Raw genomic sequence first — 21,932 nt, forward strand, 5'->3', positions numbered from 1 at the left:
GGGGCCCACCTGTCAGCCCGTATATGAAAGAAAGAAATGGTAGTTTGAGCCTGTACCGTGTTAATAAAATACATTTTAGGGTGATCATACGGTCACTCGCTCACCATACAGCTCCGTAATTTGTTCATGACACGATCAATTGACCAGTCAAACGGTCTACATTCAGCAGCGCACATTACCATAGGGCCCACCCGTCAGCGCGTATATGAAAGACATAAATGGCAATAAATTAGTGGTCGGTGGGTACTCGAAGTCGTGAGACCTCTGGTTGGCAGTCGCCGGCGGTGGGGGCGCATTGATTGGGCGGTGGGGCGGGGATCGCCGGAGAAAAAACTCGGCGCGGGGGGCATAGAGGGATGGCCGGTGCGGCGGCGGACCGGCGGTGGGGAGTAGTTTCGGGGCGGGCGGGGCGGCGCGGGCCGGCCGCGGGCGGCGGGTGCCGGCGGTTCGGCCGGTGGTGGCTGGCAGCTCAGGGGGGTGGAGTTTGATGATAAACTGCAGGCCCTTGATTTCGTATCCAACGGCTGGAGAATCTAATGACCAGAGATGAAAAAGTCACTCGACTGACATGTAGCCTCACCCCGCACGTACACATGCACGCACGCAAGACACGCACGCATGCAGGCGTGCAACACTGACATGTACACATAACGAACACACGCATGCATGCAGGCGTGCAACACTGACACGTACACATGCACTCACGAACACACGCACGTATGCACACATGCATGCAACACTGAAACGTACCCTTGCACGCACGCAACACTCGCACGCCTGCATGCACACAGCACACGACGCAAGACACACGCTCAACCTATACGTGCATGCACCCTTTGTAAAGGACATGGATTGTTACGGGTATTATCAATATTATCTGTGATAAGCAGAACATTGATGTTTGCAGCGGTCTTTATGAATCACAACGTATCGAATGGGCTATCAACATAGTAGGCTTATCTACATGAAAAAGATGACGTCACACTCAATGAACAATCATCGGTTTATGAAATGCCCGCTTCTGACCGCCCTGGCCCACCAAAGGTTCCTCTGCTGTGCGCTGCCTGCGTTGGGTCACTGACATGCAGGCCATGTACCCAAAGAGCCCACACGTCAGTGGAAGAACGGCGCAGTGTCCTACGTCAGAGTCAAGGGCACCACTCGCTGCACGCCTGGCTGAACACGCCTCCTTGCTGCATTCAAACACCTCCATGAAACCTGCCCGTGTGGAAGCCGAGAAACCCACTCTGGACACACGTCCGTTCATGATCGGGCCGGCATTAAATGCAACGCCGGCCGAGCTCCTCCCGTCCGCCGTCTATTTAATCTCCTATATAAACGAGGCCAAACGCCGGCCAAGAATCGCACACCTTCGCCGCTCCCCTATCTCCTCCTTCACCATTTTGTCCACTCTTGCAATGGCTTACGAAGAGTAGTTATTCCGCATCCAAGCCGGCCGAGTGGCTCGCCGAGCCCGCCGGATATGAGCTATGCAGCTCGCTGATCCACCTCCCTCCCGTCACCCGACGGAGCCAGTTGCCGCCCCAAGCCGGCATGCGGTTCAGCAACTCGCCGCTCCAAGCCAGCTCTACGAGGAGCGGCGCACGGGCGTCGTTGCTTCCGTCCACGCCGCCGCCTTGTACCAAGTCTCCCGTTTCTGTGGCAGAGACTCCCATGCCGGCGGCCGCGCCATGCAAGCAGCGACAGAAGTCGGGTGCGCGGAGAATGACGAGTCAGCGGCCAGCGCCTCCGCGTCCGCCGCCATCATCGAGGAGAAGTAGAACACGGGAGGCCGCCGCCGCTTCAGTCCCATGAAGGCCACCACGGAGGCGACGCCGGCGTACACAGCAGGTGTCTTGCCGGATCCTTTTGTTGCGAGGACCTTCGTCGACCCCGCATGGGCTCCACGGAAGTGGGGAAGCCCCCTTCCACCATCATCTTCGGCATCAGCCAATGATATCAGTTGGACAGTGGGGAAGCGAGCCGTCCTTTGCGCTGAAGCATATACCTCCGGGGCTCCCGGCAGTCCGGTGATCATGCTGCCGGACTTAGGAACACAAATCGATCGGCGGGCGACCATTTAGGCCAGGTATTATATACCTGTGCTGTCCAGAACTAGCACCGTGTAGTTCATTTGAATGTAATGAAATCCGTCATGTTTGTATGAAAATCCGGTATCTTATATGATTTCGGTCGTTGTTTATATGAAATATCGCCGTGTTTGCGTGAATTTCATCCGGTTGGTTGAGTTGCTGTCATAATGTGTGCGGCTACGGTTGGATGGCGTAATTTGCAGGTCGCCGGTCGGTCTGCGGGAGGCTCGGGCGGCGTGGTGGGACAAAAAGAACACAGCTCGTGCGAGCTCGTCTCCCACGTGCGCGCTGGAAGATGCATGAGCACCCGAGCCATTCCTCGTTCATCGGTGGCAACGGCACCAGTGGACAAAAGGGTCACCAATATTTTGGCTACCCCGGGCAAGATCCAAACAGCCCCTCCCAACAGATTCAAATCCCTCGTTCACCGTGGAATTTTGCCATGTGTTGTTTTCATGGACTAGCAAGATGCCCGTGCATTGCACGGAACATCAAGATGCATTTTTTTACAAAACACCTGTTGTGATTGACCCATGCAGGAGTAATCCCATTTTGTAAAAACTAATGATATCTCGATAATTTTATCGGATAAATGGTATCTCGAGAATTTTATCGGACTCCATTTTTGTATACAAGGCCACAAACCCATATTACAGGTACCAAGGCAAAAATTAATGTCTTCTAAGTCAATGTTGCAAGCCACCTTGTTTCCTTGTTTTCCGTGTAAATTAATGTGTATTCTTCTCTTTCATGCACATCAATCCAATGCTCACACTCCCGCATGCATGCAAGGGATAATTAATGTCCTCCTTTGCTAGTACTACGAGGCAAACACCATTAATATTGCATCGATTAGTGTTAGTGGTCTTGTATATCTGCAAATTGTAATTTTGATAGTGGCCTTGTATATAAAAATGGAGGGAGAAAGATGAGAGATAAGGTGAGGAGGAGTGGGGCGTGGTGGTGACTGGTGGTCGGACTGGGCGGAGGCATGTGGATGGACAGCGCATTATGTCTAGGTTTGTATCTCTCTCACACACACCCACGTAGGTGGGGGACGTGCACGAAGAGAAGAGGTGCACGCACGGCGCACGTACTCCCGTCTCTTTCCCAACCACACCCGCGCGGGTACACGGTGGAGCTCATTTCTGTATGAAAAGGCAGCCCACGTGGTAATTTGACCGTGTACAGGTTGTCCACTTGGTGGAGGGAGGATCGTCTACCACGGGTGAACAAACAAATTGCGACTTGACGCATTATGTTAAAAAAGAGGCAAACCATGTGGGGCCTACCTTAGAGGCAAGGCTCTATACACTGGAGTACTTTTGATGTGTCCCGTCAACTCGCAGAACGAGGAGAAGCTTGCTTAGTATGCCGTCTCCCCCGCCCACGGGCGCGGTGGCTCGTGGGATGAGGAGAAGCTTGCTTAGTACGCCGTCTCCCTCGCCCACGCGCGCGGTGGCTCGCAGGACGTGGAGAAAATTTTACTATTCCCTCTGTTTAGTCCTCGTCCCTACTACCTTGGTTAGAGAGATTATCATATTGTTTGGAATGTATATGTCCTTTAGTACTCCCTCCATTTACTTATACAAGGCCACTATAAAAAAATACATTTTGCATCTATACAAGGCCACAAATAGTAATCGAGACAAAAGTTACTACTCCCTCCTTTCCAGTTTATGGCTCAATTTCAAAATCTCTCCAACCAAGGTAGACGGTGAGTGGTTGAATTAATTTCGTACTCCTAGTTTGCACAAGTAATTAGTACGCTCGTTTTTCTCAAGAAGTTATGTTTACCGAGGCATTAATTAGAAGGAATGCATGAATGACCACTAAATTTCCATGAACTTCTACATGCATTGGTGAGTTTTCTCTTGACACTGCTTGCATCGGGTGATCTAATGCACCTCAAAATCCAACATGTGATGGTACTACTACTACTAGTAGAATTGAGACTTATAAAACGGAAAAACGAATGTTTTTTAGATGAGCCTATAAACCCTAGTGGGTACGTACTCCGTAAAATCAGATTTTCCCAAAACTAAGTCGCTCAACCATTATTTGCTTGTTTCCCTTCCTGCCTCCTTGCCTCAAACAGACTATGCCAAACTCCCCTGCCCGCCGCGCGGGAAAAAACCCGCCCTCGCCTTTTTTTAGTCCGGGTTTGTATCGATGGATCGCGCGAAGCAGCAAAAACCCAAGCCGTGTCTTGTACTCCTCCGCCGATGCTCGCTTTCATGAATTTTGTAGTTCCTGTCGCCGACATGTGGGACATATAGCAACCGAGTCGACGTGTCAAGCACCAAATAACAGTGCAGAACAGCAGGGGGAATGCACCCCAGTCGTACCGCCCCAGTAGTAGTAATGAGCAATGAGATGTCAAATCACAATGCCACACCTTCCCAGACGGATGAAGCAACCATTATTTCACACTTCGGTTCGCCATCATCTCAAACCACGTAGTATTGCTTCTACCTCAAGAGGGACACGCGCATCGCCTTAGTACATCATGACACGTGGGACCGCATGACAGGCCATGCTCCCCCGCCGATCGCTCGGTAAAATCACCTCATTTGTACTATACTTTCTCCGTATTGGTTTACATGGCATGCACGTCGTTCTAGGTTGAGAATTTAACTGGCTATATATGTGATGAACAGTATATGTTTAGAAACTACATCCGCTTAATAATCCAATGATATACTTTTTGTGACATAGTAACTCATATTTAGTTAGTCAAATGGATGACCTAGAACTACGTGCACGCCCTATAAACAGAGACGCCTAAAAAAACGAGACGGAGAGGGTAGTTCAGTATGTATCTTTTTCGATCAATATAGTCGGGATTCACCAAGGAGAAAAACCAAGTGGTAGGCTGCACCTATCGTGTTGGCGTAGCAACTCAAGCAGGGTCAGTCCGCACATGAAATGGCGACACACTTAACAGGACCCCTTTGGCCGACATGTGGCTCATCCACCGTCTTGTTCCACGTGCGATGCACCAAATTACAGTTCGGAGCAGCGGTTGGAATTGGAGGCACCCCGGTCATAGCGCCGCAGTAGTAGAAAATGAGCGATGAGGGGTCAAATCACAAAGCCCCACCTTTCCCACATTAAGCTGGACGGACGAAGCAACCATCATTTCACTATAGGGTGCAAGAGCATAAAGAAAAGAGAAAACCAATGATGCGTGCGGCAGCTACCGAGGGCACCCTAGGGTATGGGTCTCCACTACAGATCCTTTTTTTTAAAGCGCCTCCACTACAAATCGGCTTCTCGCTCGTCCTCTTGAAGAAAACCGATGATGCGTGCGGCGGTAGGGTTTGTAGGAGTACTACTACGGCATGCGGGGCCACGTCATAGTAAACGGGAGAGGGATTGAGTTTGAGTCGACGCCTTAAATATGTGTGGGCCGCTTGGTTTTAGGGGAACGAGGCAGCATTTTGGGTTCGGGGACCAGTGGAGATATAGTACGTACAAAAAATTGTGGACGTAGGTTCGACCGAAAGGCAATGATGCATGGGCCCTGCATTTTGATATACCCGGGGCCACGTGAAATTTGCTACTCTACTCAAAACTAGTAAGGTACACATGCATTGAACGCATGAGATTTCGAAACCAAATTATGAATAAATACACACTATAGCATGTAAAGCTTTGAGTCATATATGCATGATGTAGATGTTCGTTTAGTTATTATAGTTTATCTCATTCAAAATCAATTAGTTTTATAAAAATGTTAAGATTCATGGGGTTGTGCATTGTAAAGCATAAAGTAAAAAAACAAATAATGGCAATTCATTTAGAAAAAAAATTACGGAAGATTCTACAACAAAGGAGAAGTGCTTGTGTTTTGAGGTTTGTGCATTATGCTTAAGTTCAACCATGGAGTCTTCTAAATTGTACATGTGGCAGATCTGGTGGAATGTTGATGATATCCAACGGCCAGTAGTGCTTGGATTTGCCATCTCCGCACTGTCGGATTAGCTTCATCCAGCGACCATCTTTCAAAGTTATTCGCACACTATATAGTTCTTGTGCCATAGTTGCATGTCTTGGAAAAAAGCTACTAGTGGGTTGTACTAGCTATTTAGGAATATAAGATGTATACATGGAAGTTGTAGGGAAAGAGATGACATGGAGTATCTCAATTCCTATGAGTAGGGATTGGAAAAGAGATGTCATTTGGTTCACATCATAGGAACTTTTCTATTGAATCTAGAGATGACATGTATCTCAATTCCTATGAGGGATTAGAAAAGAGATGTAATTTGGTTCATATCATAGGAACTTTTCTATTGAATATACGCTAATGTTTATTTTCCTTTGAAATTATGGGAGTATAGGAATCCATTCATATGAACCAAGTGGCTCTAAAGCTATAGAAATGATATCATGTTCATTTCCTTTGAAATGTGGAGTATATGAATCTATTCCTATGAACCAATTGGCTCTAAAGGAAAAAAACCTATAAAAATCATATCATATAGAGTTCCTATGATATTCCTCCACACCAAAGGATGGTTAAAATTGTTGCAGGTGATACGATGGTCTTCCTTTGTAGACTCCTCCCCCATATTTATAGTTACCTCTCGAAGATGAATGAAATGATATATACAGGGTATTCTACATGTGCAATTTGGTACACGAAAACTCAGTAAAAGTTTGCGAGGTTCGAATTTTCAATAAAGCTATATGCACTGCATTTTGGAACAGAGGGAGCATACGGCAGTTGCTAACACTCACGTGGAAGATTTGTGTGTAGGAGGAGTGGTTGTTCTGTTAAATGACATGGCAAAACTGACACTGTCGAATGCCGATCTAACGGTTCTTACGGCGTTCGTCAGGAAAAGGCTTGTGGCGAACGTTTGTCGGATAATGATTTACGGACACATGCATTGCATTGATACGTGCCCCCCTCTCTCTCACGCACACGCACCCTCACGAGTCACGACTCTCCCGAGTCCTCTCGCACCCACCGTCTATCTACAGGTAGACGTCACACACATATGTGCTCTTCACACCCTACCCTCAGAACTTCTAAAAAACAAAAGACGTCGTGCACATTTTATTTTAGCTCACACGTCACACACTTATACTATTACTCTTGTGGCGAACATTCTTTGGGCATAGTATATTGTACTCTCACAAAGAGAAGCGGTGCACGCACGCACTAGTTCTCTCACACCCACTCGCGGGTACACGTAGGAGCGCATTTTTTTAAAGTTGGTACAACAAAATCACTCCACTATATATATAAGCAGGAGCCTTAGCGCTTGCTTTACTAGGGTTCCTCTCGTTCACTCTCTCATGCTCTCCAGATCTAAGCAAGACATAGGTGGCCACACTCTCTCTCAGCTCACGGCTGGTCACAAATCCGGCCGGACAACCTCGACCGGGGCAGGGGTGTAGGTGCATCGTTCACGCTGTCGTCAGTGGCGAGGGAGGACACCAACGGCTGCCTGCATGTCCCGATCGGCGGCCGTGCCGTTCTCTCCGAGAGAGCGCCGGCTCGGGAGGGCCTCCGACCCCTTCTTCCTCCCTACGATATTGTGGCCAAGATGCGGCCTCCCGATGCCATCTTTGCCACATGCCGACGACCCTCAGGTATATATTCCTTCGAAACCTGCCTTGCTCTATTGCCCCAGCTCCCCACTTGGCTTCGTGTGGATCTTTTTCTACTTTCGTCCGCTGTTCCAAAGCCACCTAGACTTATACTATTATTAGAGGTAAAGCTAGGTCATACAGTCGACTCTAAGAGTTGGTTCAAACAGGGAAGAAAGTGGGAAAGCTGTAGCATGAATCTAGGACTTGGTTCTAAGAGGAAACGGGGGAAAGTAGTAGATACTGGCTACCCAACTGGTCTCTTGGTTGAAAAGACGAGGAAAGCATGGTGGATGGCGAAGGGTGGGGGGAAGTGGACCCATCTCTTGGTTGAAAAAGGAAAGAAAGTGACGGGTGTTGGGGGACAATGCAAATGAGAATGAGCAGGTCTAGATTTCCTGTGCTCACACGGGAAAATGTCGCCGAGGAGATAAACAATGGGACAAATGCAGACATGCTGCCTGAGTGTTTGCCGCTCTCGGCAACCACATTTGCCTCACCACTTTATGCCCCTGCTGTCCCTACGCCCATATCGCTACCGTTAATGTAAAATCACATGAGGCATTAAGCAATGCCACCTAATGTCACTATAAGTAATGGTCTAGTGCCGTCGATAAATTGAAGCAATGCCACCACCATTTTATGAAGTGCTTCTGTCTTGCTTTATTTCCCATGAGTTGTGTTTTTGCAGTTACACTTAAATCTCACACCGCTAACATTGCTTCATCCCAGTAGAACTGCACAAATTTAATTGCACATTTACTGACCATGTGCTACTCTCATGACAGTAATACTAATGGTATTGTTCTGCATGTTAATCTAGTGGCAGTGTTGATGTGATGTGATGCTACTTACTTAAGGACACTTTCATAGTGTCAATCTAGTGCCAATTATAACACAATAGATGCTGCTGTTAATCATACGCCACTGCAAATATCTGTCACTATTTAAATAACTGTATTTCGTATTTGCGCAAACAGGGATGTCTGTCTCCATATCGTTTCGGGATGTCTGTCTCCGTATCGTTTCTATCCGCGCAATCAAAAGCACACACCTCAGTTTTAGTAGAACTGCGCAAAATGAGATGGATATCCCTCGTTGTCGTCGTCTAACCACCCGTCTTCCAGGTATTCCTACATTGGTAGTTACTAGGTAGAATGACCAACGAAATATAAAAGAAGTTGATTCGTACGTTTTACTTCCTGATTGCAGTGTAGAGACGAGCGAAAACAACTGCATCCTAGTCCGGAATGCACTTTCTACCAGTTCATCCATGGACCGAGGACTAGCTGGCACGGCTGCACGGCGGTTTTTTGGACAGGTGCGCGGACAAGAGGCATTGTGGTCTGCTTATTTCTGCAAATAGCGGTGCTTAAATTTAGTGGAATGCACAAGACTTTCAGCTGGTCAGTACACTACATGGTTCAGTTCAGCATTCTAGCTGAGAACACAATTATAATTGGTTATTATGGAATGAGAGAACCTAACCCTGGATGGTGGCAACAAGAAAAAACCAGAGTGAACTCCAGGAAATTTAAGCCTGCCGGGAGGCCCTTTGCTCAGAGAAGCCTTGCTTGTTTTTTCCTGATTTGTAAACCTTCTCACAACTTTGTCTTTTGCTGTGAACTAGTATATGTTTGTTATGTTCTATGAATCATTGAGATGTATAAAATTGCTTAACTTATGCTTTTCAAGTTTTTATGAAGCCGAGTTTAATGTGAGTGTTCCACATGAACGCTGGACTAGCGTGTCAATGTTTGAATTTACATTGTGGCCTCAGTTAACTGCACGAACCACTGTAACAAGATACATAGTTGCTTATATGTTAGACAGTAGATTGTTGATTGTTAGCTGGTCGATAGCCTAGTGTTGAAGGGAGCTGAGCCAATGTGCCATGTTTTGCACAACTGCTTACAAGTCGGGTAGCACCAACAGTGTTTACAAGTACTTATGTATACGTCGGCGCACAGTTCTCGAACGAGTACTCTATTTCATCAAAACACACACTGCTCGTATGATAAACCGTGACAACTTATGTTTTACCATGCCATATTCATGAAAAAACTAGTGAGGACGCATCTGTTTGGGCAACAATTACGATGGTTCTCACATGATTCACGGGCACACAAAAGTAGCAGCAGTTCCCATAGACGGATTCAAACAGAGTACTAGCCCCAGAGGGCTCGATAACAGGCAAGGTTTGGATAATTAGACACAATCCAAACTACTAATAAACACTAGCTGGGGCAACTATTTCATGCCTCGATCTAATTTGGGCTGGACACAAGACGGACCTTGCCATGAACATCATCGAGGACGTCCGGCAGCAGCTCAATCCTATGAACCTTCATGAAGACAACCTTGTGGCCTTGCCACTCATAAACTTGTTTGTGGAGGCATGGCACGTCATCTTCCTGCGTAAGCTTGACAAGAACAATATGCCTCACAAACGAAGGAGTAGCTTTGAACTTCTTGTGCTTTAGTACACCCTGGACAACACGCCTGACAACAGTGAGGCTGGAATACAACTCTTCATTGGTATAAGCGCAAATGGCTTCCAGGATCCAACAGCCTAAAAACTCTGTTTTCCCAGTGCGTATATTCAGGTCATCCGCGTCATAGCGAGTGACATGTACAACCACACAATCCTTGTCTGCATCAGGCCTCTAATTGAAACAGAAACAAATTCTGAATTACTTTCCAGCATAAGAAACACAAGTTATTTAAACCACTATGTATAGCATGGCATCAAAGCTAATAAAATTTTGCATTATTCATCACCACATACTTAGATGAAAAACCACAATCGAGATCGGCAAAGAAGAAAATCACCTTGGGCAGCTCAGCGGGGGGGGGGGGGGGGGGGGACACATCCTCGAAGAGGGAAAACTGCTCCTGCAGTGCCACGGGGGCTGTAACCTCAAACGGGGCGTTGACCATCTCGGTAGTGGCCGTGAGCGTATCTGGGGTCGGCTCGGTGGCTGCCTCCATCTTCTTGGAGCTCTCTGTCTCGTGGGGATCAGCCTCCCGCGTCTGCTCCAATATCGGCATATCTTTGCCTAGTTCTCTTTGGTCCATCATGAAACTGACGAATACTAGGAGACCACTGAAAGGAAAACACAATCGCAATGAAAATGAAAAAAAAGAGAGTGAGGATCAGTTAATCCTTTGCAAAAGTTCTTTTTTTTCTCTGAACGAAAATATACCAACATCACGGATCCGCTTACCTTCCCTTCGTTGGGAGAGAAGAACAGTGGCAGATGCGAGTGTTGCATTTCTTGAAGACGGTGAGGGAGAAGGGGATTCAGCGAAGAGTGAAATGATGGTTGCTTCGTCCGTCAAACTTAGACTGCGGGGAGGTGGGGTTTTGTGATACGACGGCTCGTTACTGCCGCGCTACGACTGGGGTGACTCTCCGCCTACATACTGCCTTCTAATTTGGTGGATGGCATTTGGGCCCACGCGCTGCATGGCCCGCATGTCGGTGAACAGAAGTATAACGGCATTCAGTAGAGGGAGACGTTTCGATGACCTAGGAGGAGCCAGAAGCGGTATTGTATCCACTATACTAGTAGTAATTGTTTTTCTGGGTAGCTGTAGAGTGTCTCCACTGTACTAGTAGTAATTGTTTCTCTGGGCCCAAGACAAAACAGCCCATCCACCCTAGTAAATAGTAAAATCAATTCAAAACCCATATATTTACTGAATGAGAGGCGCTACCCACACCCAGCACACCGCCCCCCAAAAAAACCTGGGTGCTCTTCTTCCTCCTCACTCCCACCCACCTCACGTCAGCTCGCTCCACTCGTACCCCCAAATTCCTCACCTCACTCCTACAGAAAACCCCAGCTCCCCTTCAAATCCCTGAGCGCGATGCAACGCCCTTGAGGAAAATGGAGTCGGCTGACCCCGGCGCCAAGAATATGAGGCTCCCGCCAGCGGCGACGCCTGTTGTAGATCCCGCACCCGGCAGCGCGGGGAGAAGCGGCGACCCCGCCCCCTTCGGATCCCAGGAACCCGTAGAATCTTGGGTGGACCGCATCAGCGATCTCCCGGACGCCGTCCTTGGGGAGATCATCTCGCTTCTCCCCACCAAGGATTGCTGTCGCACCCAAGTCCTCTCAATTCGGTGCGCCCTCTATGGCGCGCCGTGCCCCTTAATCTCGACTGTCGTCAGCTATCTCTCTTCAATGATTTTGAAATCCCCAGAGCCATCATCTCCTCCCACCAGGGCTCCGTTCAAAGCCTCTGCATCCTGTCATGCTACCTGAGCAAGCATACCATGCCCTGCACGGTGGACGCCTGGCTGAAATCCCCTGAATTCACAGAACTACAGCTGCTTGAGTTCTACTATTCCCCTGGAAATCACATACCACATACCGAACGCCATGTACTTGTGCCCTCAGCACCGATGTCCATCTCGCGGTTTCCTCCTCTCTCCACACCGCCACCTTTGCGCTGTGTTACCTACCAGACAATCTGGTACTAAACCTTCAACTCCCATTTCTCAAGAAACTTTCACTTGTGCGGGTTCGTATATTGGAGGCCTCATTGCACAGCATCATCCACTCTAGTTGCCCTGCCCTGGAGTTCTTGGTGCTTGTTTTCACAGTTAGAATCGGTTGTCTCCAAATAAAGTCGCCTAACCTTGTAAGAATTGTAATTTCTTTTGACGGAAGGCAACTCATCATCCAAGATGCCCCTTCACTTCAAAGGTTGATCCTTGATTCTAGTTATTCACCGTTGCAAATAACCGTCCTCTCTGCGCCTAAACTGGAGACCTTGGGTGTAATACATGATCTCTGTGCTCATTTCAATATGGTGTTTGGCTCCACAGTTCTTCATGTACTTTATATTATCATCTACACTTGTAACCATAAGCTGCATTTTAAATTTCTGGGCATAAGTTATATATCATCTTGGAGTACACATTTTGTACTAATATTATGTTCTATGCTCAATGAAGAGTTTCTCCATGGATGGCCTATCAATGGTGCTGGATTATGTCAAGATCTTATATATCCAAATGAATAGTTTTGATCTGAACAAGATTATTGGCTTGCTGCAATGCTTTCCATGTCTGGAGAAGTTGTATATAAAGGTGATAATTTCACGCACATTGGAAGCCCGCATATAGTGTACTAGAATTAACCGTTCAGCTGTTGCTCTTTCGACACTCTTGTTTTAGACCTTAACTGTTTTCAATCTTCATGTCTATTTAGGCAACAGGACGGGGTAAGAAAGTTATGACCAATCCGTGGATTCGTAAGCATCGGGATTTTCTCACTTCTCATGAGATTCGATTGAAGACAATAACGCTAGAACGATATGTAGCCAACCATGCAAACACTAGATTTGTCACATTCTTCCTGCTGAATGCGAGGTTACTATTGTCCATCAGGCTTAAGTTTATCAGCAGCATGGTTTTGACAGATGGGTATGTGGAAGAGCAAAAAAAGGAGTTTCAGGTGGGCAAAAGAGCTTCTGAATGTGTCGGGCTTCTATTTACAACATATTGTGGTCATAATCCAGTAAATTTTACGACCCAGGATGTTCATTCTATGGACCTGACCAATCCATTTGACAGTGGCTGCCGAAAACAGTGCTGGAGTTAGATGTTGTTGCCCTTTTCAACCTGGGTTTTTTTGTAAACCTGATGAACAATTAACCCTCGTGCTTTTGTACAGTTTGTAAGCTGGAGTTAGATGTTCTTGCCCTTTTCAACTCGGCTGTGACTGTCATATTTTCTTTGAAACAAGGCAAATGGCTTGCCAGTCATTTAATTTAGAGTGAAATATTGTAACAACTAACAAATCCCAACCAAGGGAAATAACATCACTCTCACCGGCTGCTTGAGCTCACTGTGCATTACAGAAGCCAAGTGATAAGCCCCCACCAGCACCCACAAACTTATTTCGAACTAGCACATCAAATGGGCTGTAAATTTTCATAGGAAAGGCTGCATGACTGTGACAGATTTGGATTCTGACATTCGGGACCCGCGAGGAAATAGCCTATCCAAGGTGGTGTCGACTTACTAGCCAGTCAACAAACAATTTTGCCTACCAGCCGTTGGATTGAGATCCAACATCTGTCGTGTGTCTTCTATCTCTTGTCTTCTTCTTCCTCCAGCCACCCAAACCAAACCACCCCGTCGGCTCCGCCTGCTCCCACCTCCCATGGCTGGCTGCGCCTCCGCCGCCCTACCGTACGTACCCTCCAACGTTGGCCAGTACATTCCTCTATTCCCCCACACGTCCTGTTATTCTCCGGTGACGTCAGCCCCAACACGCACCCGCACCTGAACCAGTCAACCCTCGTACTCCCCTCCGCCTGCGACTGGACCGACGCATCTTCCATGGCTCCTGTTCGTTCCGTCCGAGGCCTCGCCGTCGTCCTCCGCCTTGCGGCCTTGGTTCTCTCGCCGTGCGTGGTGCGCCGCCCTGTTGCGTTGTCAACGTCGTCAACAACCGAGAGGAACAAGGAGATGACTGTACATGGAGAGGATGACAGTAGGGACCCACCAGCGTCATGGAAGTACGCAAGCAAGTGCCTCTATATTACAAGCCCAAAAATATGGTTCCTCCTAATGGTTGGACATCTGGGGCTCACGCCATTGTCAACGTAGTCAATAAACGAGAGAATTACACTACGAGCGGCTGACACCAGCGACCCAGCAGGTCGTGTAGTTTTTTTTTGAGGAACAAGCAGTTGTTATTTATACTAGTTTCAGCGACGGATCAGGGTAACAGCGGGGTTGTGCGGGGGCTGTGGCCCGTCTAGCCAGGGTTTTATTTATGTTTACCACATCATGAGCCCGGTTGTGTTTTTTTTTTCTTGCTGAAAATGGCTAGCCCAGTTCTATTTTTTAAAAGAAATACCCAAACGAGGCCTACTTGCTTTATTAGCCCTGCTGGGCTGCAAATCTTTCAAGACGAGGAGAGTTTCATTCGATTTGCCCAGAAATGGGCTGTACATTTTTAAAACACATCAAACCGGGAATTAGTTTCAATTTTTTTCATTACAAGATTTTAAATTCCATTGATTTTTATGCATGGACAATTATTTGGATTTTATATTTATATAAATTATTTTTCAAAATAGTTTGAATCTGAATCGATATTTCGGGATTAAAAATAGTTGACCGCACCGAAATATGCAAAATTCCGTATACTTTTTAACCGTGGTCACAATATGGGGTGTAATGCTAACAAAAAGAAGATGGGCTCCAGAAAAATTCTTAAGAATTAGCAAATGGGATGTACATTATTAGAAATAATGCACACGAGAGCAGTGACTGTTGGATGTCCATCCAACGGCTGTCGTGCTTCTTCAATCTCTGCTCTTCCTGCTCCAGCCGCTCAAACAAGCGCCGACGGGACTGCCTGCTCCCTCCTCCCACGGCCGGCTATGCTGCCGTGCAGGCCTCACTGCCCCACCGTACTCCCATCGCTGGGCTAGCCATCCCTCTACTCACCCACACATGCTGTTATTCTCCGGGGACGGCAGATGAACCAGTAAACCCTCGTACTCCTCCGCGTGGGAAACAACTGCCGAGTCTTCCCTGGCTCCGTGTCGTTCCCTTCCTACGCCTCGCCGTCGTCCACCGCCCTGGTGCTCTCGGCACGGCCTGGTCAACGTGGTCAATGAACAACATCCATCGGAAGTGGACTGTACGTGGAGAGGCTGACAGCTGGGTCCACGGCCGCACGCAAGGAAATGCCTCCTTATTACACGCAAAATAATGATTCCTCCACCTGACAGCTAGGACCCACGGGAAGGGCTTCTGTATTTCGCAAAAAAAATGTTCCCCCCGCTGACAGGTCGGACCCACCAGCTATATCTTCGCACGCAAGGAAGTGCCTCCTTATTACGCACAAAAAATGAATGCCCCTGCTAGCTGGGACCCACCATAGTGGGTGGCTGACTTGTGGGCCTACTAAGTTCACGAGGACGGAGGGCTTTGTCAACTTAGTCAATATGAACGATTCTAGCTCCAGTGACCGTACAATGTCCATCCAACGGCCATAGTGCATCTTCAAACTCTGGTCTTCTTGCTCCAGCCGCCCAAAGCAGCGCCGGTCGTGCCGCCTGCTCCAGCCTCCCGTGGCCGGCTTTGCTGCCGCGGAGGCCTCACCGCCCCCATACTACTCCCACTGCTGGCCAGGCCATCCCTCCACTCACCCACACCCCCTGTTATTCTGCGGCGACAGCAGCCTCACACCGCAGCCGAACCAGTGAACCCTCGTACTCCTCTCCGCGTGGGCATCCACTGCCGCGTCTTCCCCGGCTCCGCGTTGTCCCCTTCCTAGGCCTCGTCGTCGTCCACCGCCTTGGTGCTCTCAGCGCGGGGTGGTCAATGTGTTCAACGACCGACTTCCATTAGAAGAGTATTGTACGTGCAGAGGCTGACAGCTGGGTCCATGGCCATAGCCTAGTTTTTTTGTGATTTGCCAAGTAAGTCGCTTTGTCAGGCCTGTTGGGCTGCAAATCTTTCAAGACGAGGAGAGCTTCATTCGGCTGGCCGAGAAAATGGCCTATCAGTAATGAGAAATGGGTTGTACATTTTTAAAACACATCAAACCGGCAATTAGTTTCAAATTTCTTTTTTTATTTCGAGATTTTAAATTGCATTGATTTTTATGCGTGGACAATTTGTTGGATTTTATATTGATATACATTTATTTTTTAAATCTGTTTGAATGCGACTCGAAATTTCGGGATTAAAAACAGTTCGGACCGCACCGAAATATGCAAAATTTCCTATAATTTTTTAACCGTGGCCACAATATGGGTTGTAATGCTAACAAAAAGAATATGGGCTCCAAAATAATACCTTAAGAATTAGCAAATGGCCTGTAAATTATTAGAAATAATGGCAGATGGGTTGTATGCTGTTTTCCACATATTTTAGGCTTTCCTAAAAAAGGTTGACGCACAAGCAGTGACTGTTGGATGTCCGTCCAACAGCCGTCGTGCTTCTTCAATCTCTGCTCTTCCTGCTCCAGCCGCTCAAACAAGCGCCGGCGGGGCTGCCTGCTCCCTCCTCCCCGCGGCCGGTTGTGCTGCCGCGTAGGCCTCAGCGCCCCATCGTACTCCCATCGCTGGCCTAGACATCCCTCTACTCACCCACACCTGCTGTTATTCTCCGGCGACGGCAGACGAACCAGTAAACCCTCGTACAGTCGTACTCCCCTCCGCGTGGGAAACAACTGCCGAGTCTTCCCTGGCTTCGTGTCGTTCCCTTCCTAGGCCTCGCCGTCGTCCACCGCCCTAGTGCTCTCGACGTGGCCTGGTCAACGTGGTCAACGACCGACATCCATCTGAAGTGGACTGTATGTGGAGAGGCTGACAGCTGGGTCCACGGCCGCACGCAAGGAAATGCCTCCTTATTACGCGCAAAATAATGATTCCTCCACCTAACATCTGGGACCCACCGAAAGGGCCTCTGTATTTCGTGAAAAAAACGTTACCGCCGCTGACAGCTCGGACCCACCAGCTATATCTTCGCACGCAAGGAAGTGCCTCCTTATTACGCACAAAAAAAATGAATACTCCCCCTGCTAGCTAGGACCCAGTATAGTGGGAGGCTGACTTGTGGGCCTACTAAGTTGACAGGGACATAGGGCTTTGTCAACTTAGTCAATATGCACGATTCTAGCTCCAGTGACCGTACGATGTCCATCCAACGGCCGTAGTGCTTCTTCAACCTCTGGTCTTCTTGCTCCAGCCTCCCAAACCAGCGCCGGTCGTGCCTCGTGCTCCTGCCTCCCGTGGCCGGCTGCGATGCCGTGGAGGCCTCACCGCCCCTACTACTCCCACCACTGGCCAGGCCATCCCTCTACTCACCCACACCCGTTGTTATTCTGCGGCGACGGCAGCCTCACACCGCAGCGAACCAGTGAACCCTCATACTCCTCTACGCGTGGGCATCCACTGCCGCGTCTTCCCCGGCTCTGCGTCGTCCCCTTCCTAGGCCTCGCCGTCGTCCACCACCCTGGTGCTCTCGGCGCGGTGTGGTCAACGTGGTCAAGGAACGGCTTCCATCGGACGTGGACTGTACGTGGAGAGGCTGACAGCTGGGTCCACGGCCGCAGCAAGGAAGTGCCTCCTTATTACGCGGAAAATAATGATTCCTCCACCTGACAGCAGTGACCCACCGGACGGGCAACCGTATTTCGCGAAAAAATGTTTCCCCCTGACTGCTGGTACCTACCAGCTACATCTTCGCATGCAAGGAAGTGCGTCTGGGCAAAGAAAACGATTGGCCCCCCTGACTGCTGGGACCCACCAGCTACATCTTCGCACGCAAGGAAGTGCCTGACAATCGGTACCCACCTGGTCGAAGCGTACGTAGCGTTGTCATTCTGGTCGCGAACGTCTACATACATACTGGTCGATGTAGAGGCGTGCACATGTCATAGTAGAGGCGCGCACGTAGCATGTACACGTACGTACAACAGCAGTGTGCAAGAAAGAAAATACGGCCACGTACGTACATACGGGCTGGGTCTCGAACGCCTACTCGAGCATACGTACGGCCAGGGCTCGTGTACATGGCTGGGTCGGAACGGCGAAACTGCGTCATCGTCGTGTTCATGGGGAGCCAACCGGCTGGGTCGGAACGGAATGCGTCATCGTGTTCATCGGGAGGGCTTGGACGGAACAACTGATGGAAACAAGGACTGGCATACCGCAGAACGGTGGAAACGGCCTTGTGTTCGACCGGCCACGATCGAAACGGGATCCTGTTCATTGGGAGGGGTCTGGCGTACCGCAAAATGGAGGAAACGGACTTGTGTTGGACCTCCTACGGTCGAAACGGGGTCCTGTTGGTCGGGAGGGGTGTGGCATACCACAAAACGAAGGAAACGGACTTGTGTTGGAGCGCTATGGTCGAAACTGGGGTCCTGTTCATTGGGAGGGGTGTGGCGTATCGCAAAACGGGACTCCACGTGATACTGTTCATCTCCACTGTCGACCCCCTCCAGCCTCCACGGGCTACTGTTCATCCACCGTCGACCTCCTCCAGCCTCCACCTGCGACTGTTCATCCACGGGCTCCTGTTCATCCAGCCTCCACCACGCGCTACTCCACCGGCCCTCTCCACGGTCTCCTGTTCACCCACCCCTCCACGGGCTACTGTTCATCCAGCCCTCCACGGGGTGGTCCTGTTCATCCAGCCCTCCACGGGGTCCTGTTCATCCAGCCCCAACCGGCTCGATCGATCGGGGTCCTGTTCATCCAGAGGCAACACCATGGGGGTCCTGTTCATCCACCCCCACCGGGAACTATTCATCCAAAACCCCCCAGCAACGCTCACTGTTCATCCAGAGGCAGCATCGATCGGCTTCAGTTAGTAGCAGTAGCGAAGGAATCGCTCGATCAGGTTCAGTTAACAGCCATCGATCGATCGCTCGGGTTCAATAACGTGTAGCCTGCAGTGCAATCGCTCGGGTTCAGTAGGCGAACGCCTCGCTCAGGTTTAGTTAGAGCCCAACGCCTCGCACCCACGCGCGTGTGTGTATGAGAGAAATGTGCAAACCTCCGTGCATCGCTCGGCCCCGACCACCCACCGTAACCGGGAACACCCCGATATTTTCCTCGCCCTCACTTCTACCATGGTTTTTTCCGTCATGGACGGCCCAAAGAATGTCATGCAGCTGCGTCTCCGGCCCGCCCAGGACGAAAAGCCCATTTTCTTTCATGATTTTTTGTCATAGAAGTAGGAGCCCACCACATCTATGATGATACCGGGTTTTGTCACAATTATCGTCATAGAAGTGTCATAAGTATGACAGGAAAAAAATTCGTTCGGCCCAAAATGTCACGGATGTGTCTTTTCTTGTAGTGACTAGTTCATCTCTTGTATTCAATCTTTGTCCGAAAACCTCAGATTGGTACCTGTGGGTTGCTAGTAGTGTTGATTACTCCTTGTAGTTGATGTTAGTTGCTTTATTTGGTGGAAGATCATATGTTCGGATCCTTAATGATATTCAATACCCCTCTGATCTTGAACATGAACATGCTTTGTGAGTAGTAACATTTGTTCCTGAGGACATGGGAGAAGTCTTGTTATAAGTAATCATGTGAATTTGGTATTCGTTCGATATTTTGATGAGATGTATGTTGTCTTTCCCCTAGTGGTGTTATGTGATCGTTGACTACATGCCACCTCACCATGATTTGCGCCTAGGGGAGGGCATTGGAAGTAATAAGTAGATGATGGGTTGCTAGAGTGACAGAAGCTTAAACCCTAGTTTATGTGTTGCTTCGTAAGGGGCTGATTTGGATCAACATGTTTCATGCTATGGTTAGGTTCATCTTTATTCTTCTTTCATATTTGCGGATGCTTGCGAGAGGGGTTAATCATAAGTGGGAGGCTTGTCCAAGTAAGGACAGCACTCAAGCATCGGTCCACCCACATATCAAATTATCAAAGTAACGAACGCGAATCATATGAGCATGATGAAAACTAACTTGACAGTAATTCCCATGTGTCCTCGGGAGCACTTTGCTTTATATAAGAGTTCGTCCAGGCTTATCCTTTGCTATAAAAAGGATTGGGCCACCTTGCTGCACCTTTAAAACACTTGTTACTTGTTACCCGTTACGAATTATCTTATCACAAAACTATCTGTTACCGATAATTTCAGTGCCTGCAGAAAATACCTTGCTGAAAACCGCTTGTCATTTCCTTCTGCTCCTCATTGGGTTTGACACTCTTACTTATCGAAAGGACTATGATTGATCCCCTATACTTGTGGGTCATCACTCGGCGTGGTTTGTACAGGATTTCGAAAGGAAGGAGCTCTATAGACCATTTGGCAATGCGGCCCATGGCGTCCCTGTTGTTGATTATGTTGTTCAGTGGTACTTCAGATGCCACCGTAACCGAACACTCTTGAAAGTAGTGTCGAAGTTTTTTGGATGCCATAAAAACTGAATAAGCTATTTCTGGTAATGCGTATACCGAGATTTGCACAGTGTGAGCACCTCTGATACATAGTAGACTAGCTTCTGCACCCGGAACTTGTGGCCCTCCGCTTCTCGTTCTCCAACGAGAACAGCACTCACCACTTGATTTGTGACCAAGATGTACAATAGCATGGGTTCACCTATGTTGGGTGCTGCTAGTATAGGATTGCTACCCAAAAATGTTTTTATTTCTTCTAGTGCGGCAGTTGCTTCATCGGTCCACTCGAAGTTTTTGGTCCATTTGAGCAGTCTGTAGCGCGGTTGTGCCTTTTCACCAACGCGGGAGATAAAGCGGCTCAAAGCCGCCATGCAGCCCGCCAGTTTTTGGACGTGCTTCAGCTCTGTAGGGATTGCTAGTTGGGATAGGGCTCGGATTTTAGCCGGATTGGCCTCTATTCCTCTATGGGAGACAATAAACCCGAATAGTTTACCAGCGGGAACTCCGAAGACGCATTTGTCTGGACTGAGCCGTATATTGTGAGCCCGCAGATTATCAAAGGTTTGGCGGAGGTTGTCCACCAACTGGCTTACATGTTTGGTCTTGATGACCATGTCGTCTACGTATGCCTCGACTATTTTGTCGATTCCGTTTTCTAGGCATGTTTGAATCATGCACTGATGTGTGGCGCCTGCATTTTTTAACCCAAAGGGCATTGTGTTGAAGCAGAATGCCCTGTAGGGGGTGATGAAGGCGGTTGCGGCTTGGTTGGACTCCTTCATTTTGATTTGATGGTATCCCGAGTAGGCGTCGAGGAAGCACAGTGAGTCATGTCTAGCGGTGGCGTCAATGATTTGGTCTATGCGAGGTAAAGGAAAGGGATCCTTAGGGCAGGCTTTATTTAGGTCTTTGAAATCGACGCACAACCCCTAGGATTTGTCCTTCTTGGGCACCATGACCAGATTTGCCAACCACTCGGTGTTTGATTTCTTGGATAAATCTGGCTTCGACTAGTTTTGCTAGTTCTTCACCCATAGCTTGACGCTTGGGTTCGGAAAATCAGCGCAACGCCTATTTGACTGGCTTAAAGCCTTTGATTATGTTCAGGCTATGCACTGCTAGTATTCACGGGATTTCTGGCATATCTGAGGGGTGTCAGGCAAATATATCCTTGTTTGCATGCAAGAACGTGTGCAATGCTTCATCGATCGCGGGGTCCAACTGAGCTCCAATGGACGTTGTTTTGTGGGGATCCGTTGTATGCACTTGGAATTTAATGATTTCATCTGCTGGTTTGAAGGACATGGATTAGGGCCTCT

At 48.6% G+C, this 21,932-nt stretch overlaps 1 protein-coding gene across 1 annotated transcript; it reads right to left on the reverse strand.

The window, feature by feature from the left end:
- Positions 1–20,648: 20,648 nt before the first annotated feature.
- Positions 20,649–21,227, reverse strand: LOC141025988 (uncharacterized mitochondrial protein AtMg00860-like). The gene has a single exon (XM_073501929.1). The coding sequence runs from the start codon at positions 21,225–21,227 to the stop codon at positions 20,649–20,651; it is 579 nt and encodes a 192-aa protein (XP_073358030.1).
- Between the last annotated feature and the right edge of the window lie 705 nt (positions 21,228–21,932).

The sequence above is a fragment of the Aegilops tauschii genome, chromosome 6 (genome assembly GCF_002575655.3).
Source record: "Aegilops tauschii subsp. strangulata cultivar AL8/78 chromosome 6, Aet v6.0, whole genome shotgun sequence".
Classification (NCBI taxonomy): Eukaryota; Viridiplantae; Streptophyta; class Magnoliopsida; order Poales; family Poaceae; genus Aegilops; species Aegilops tauschii.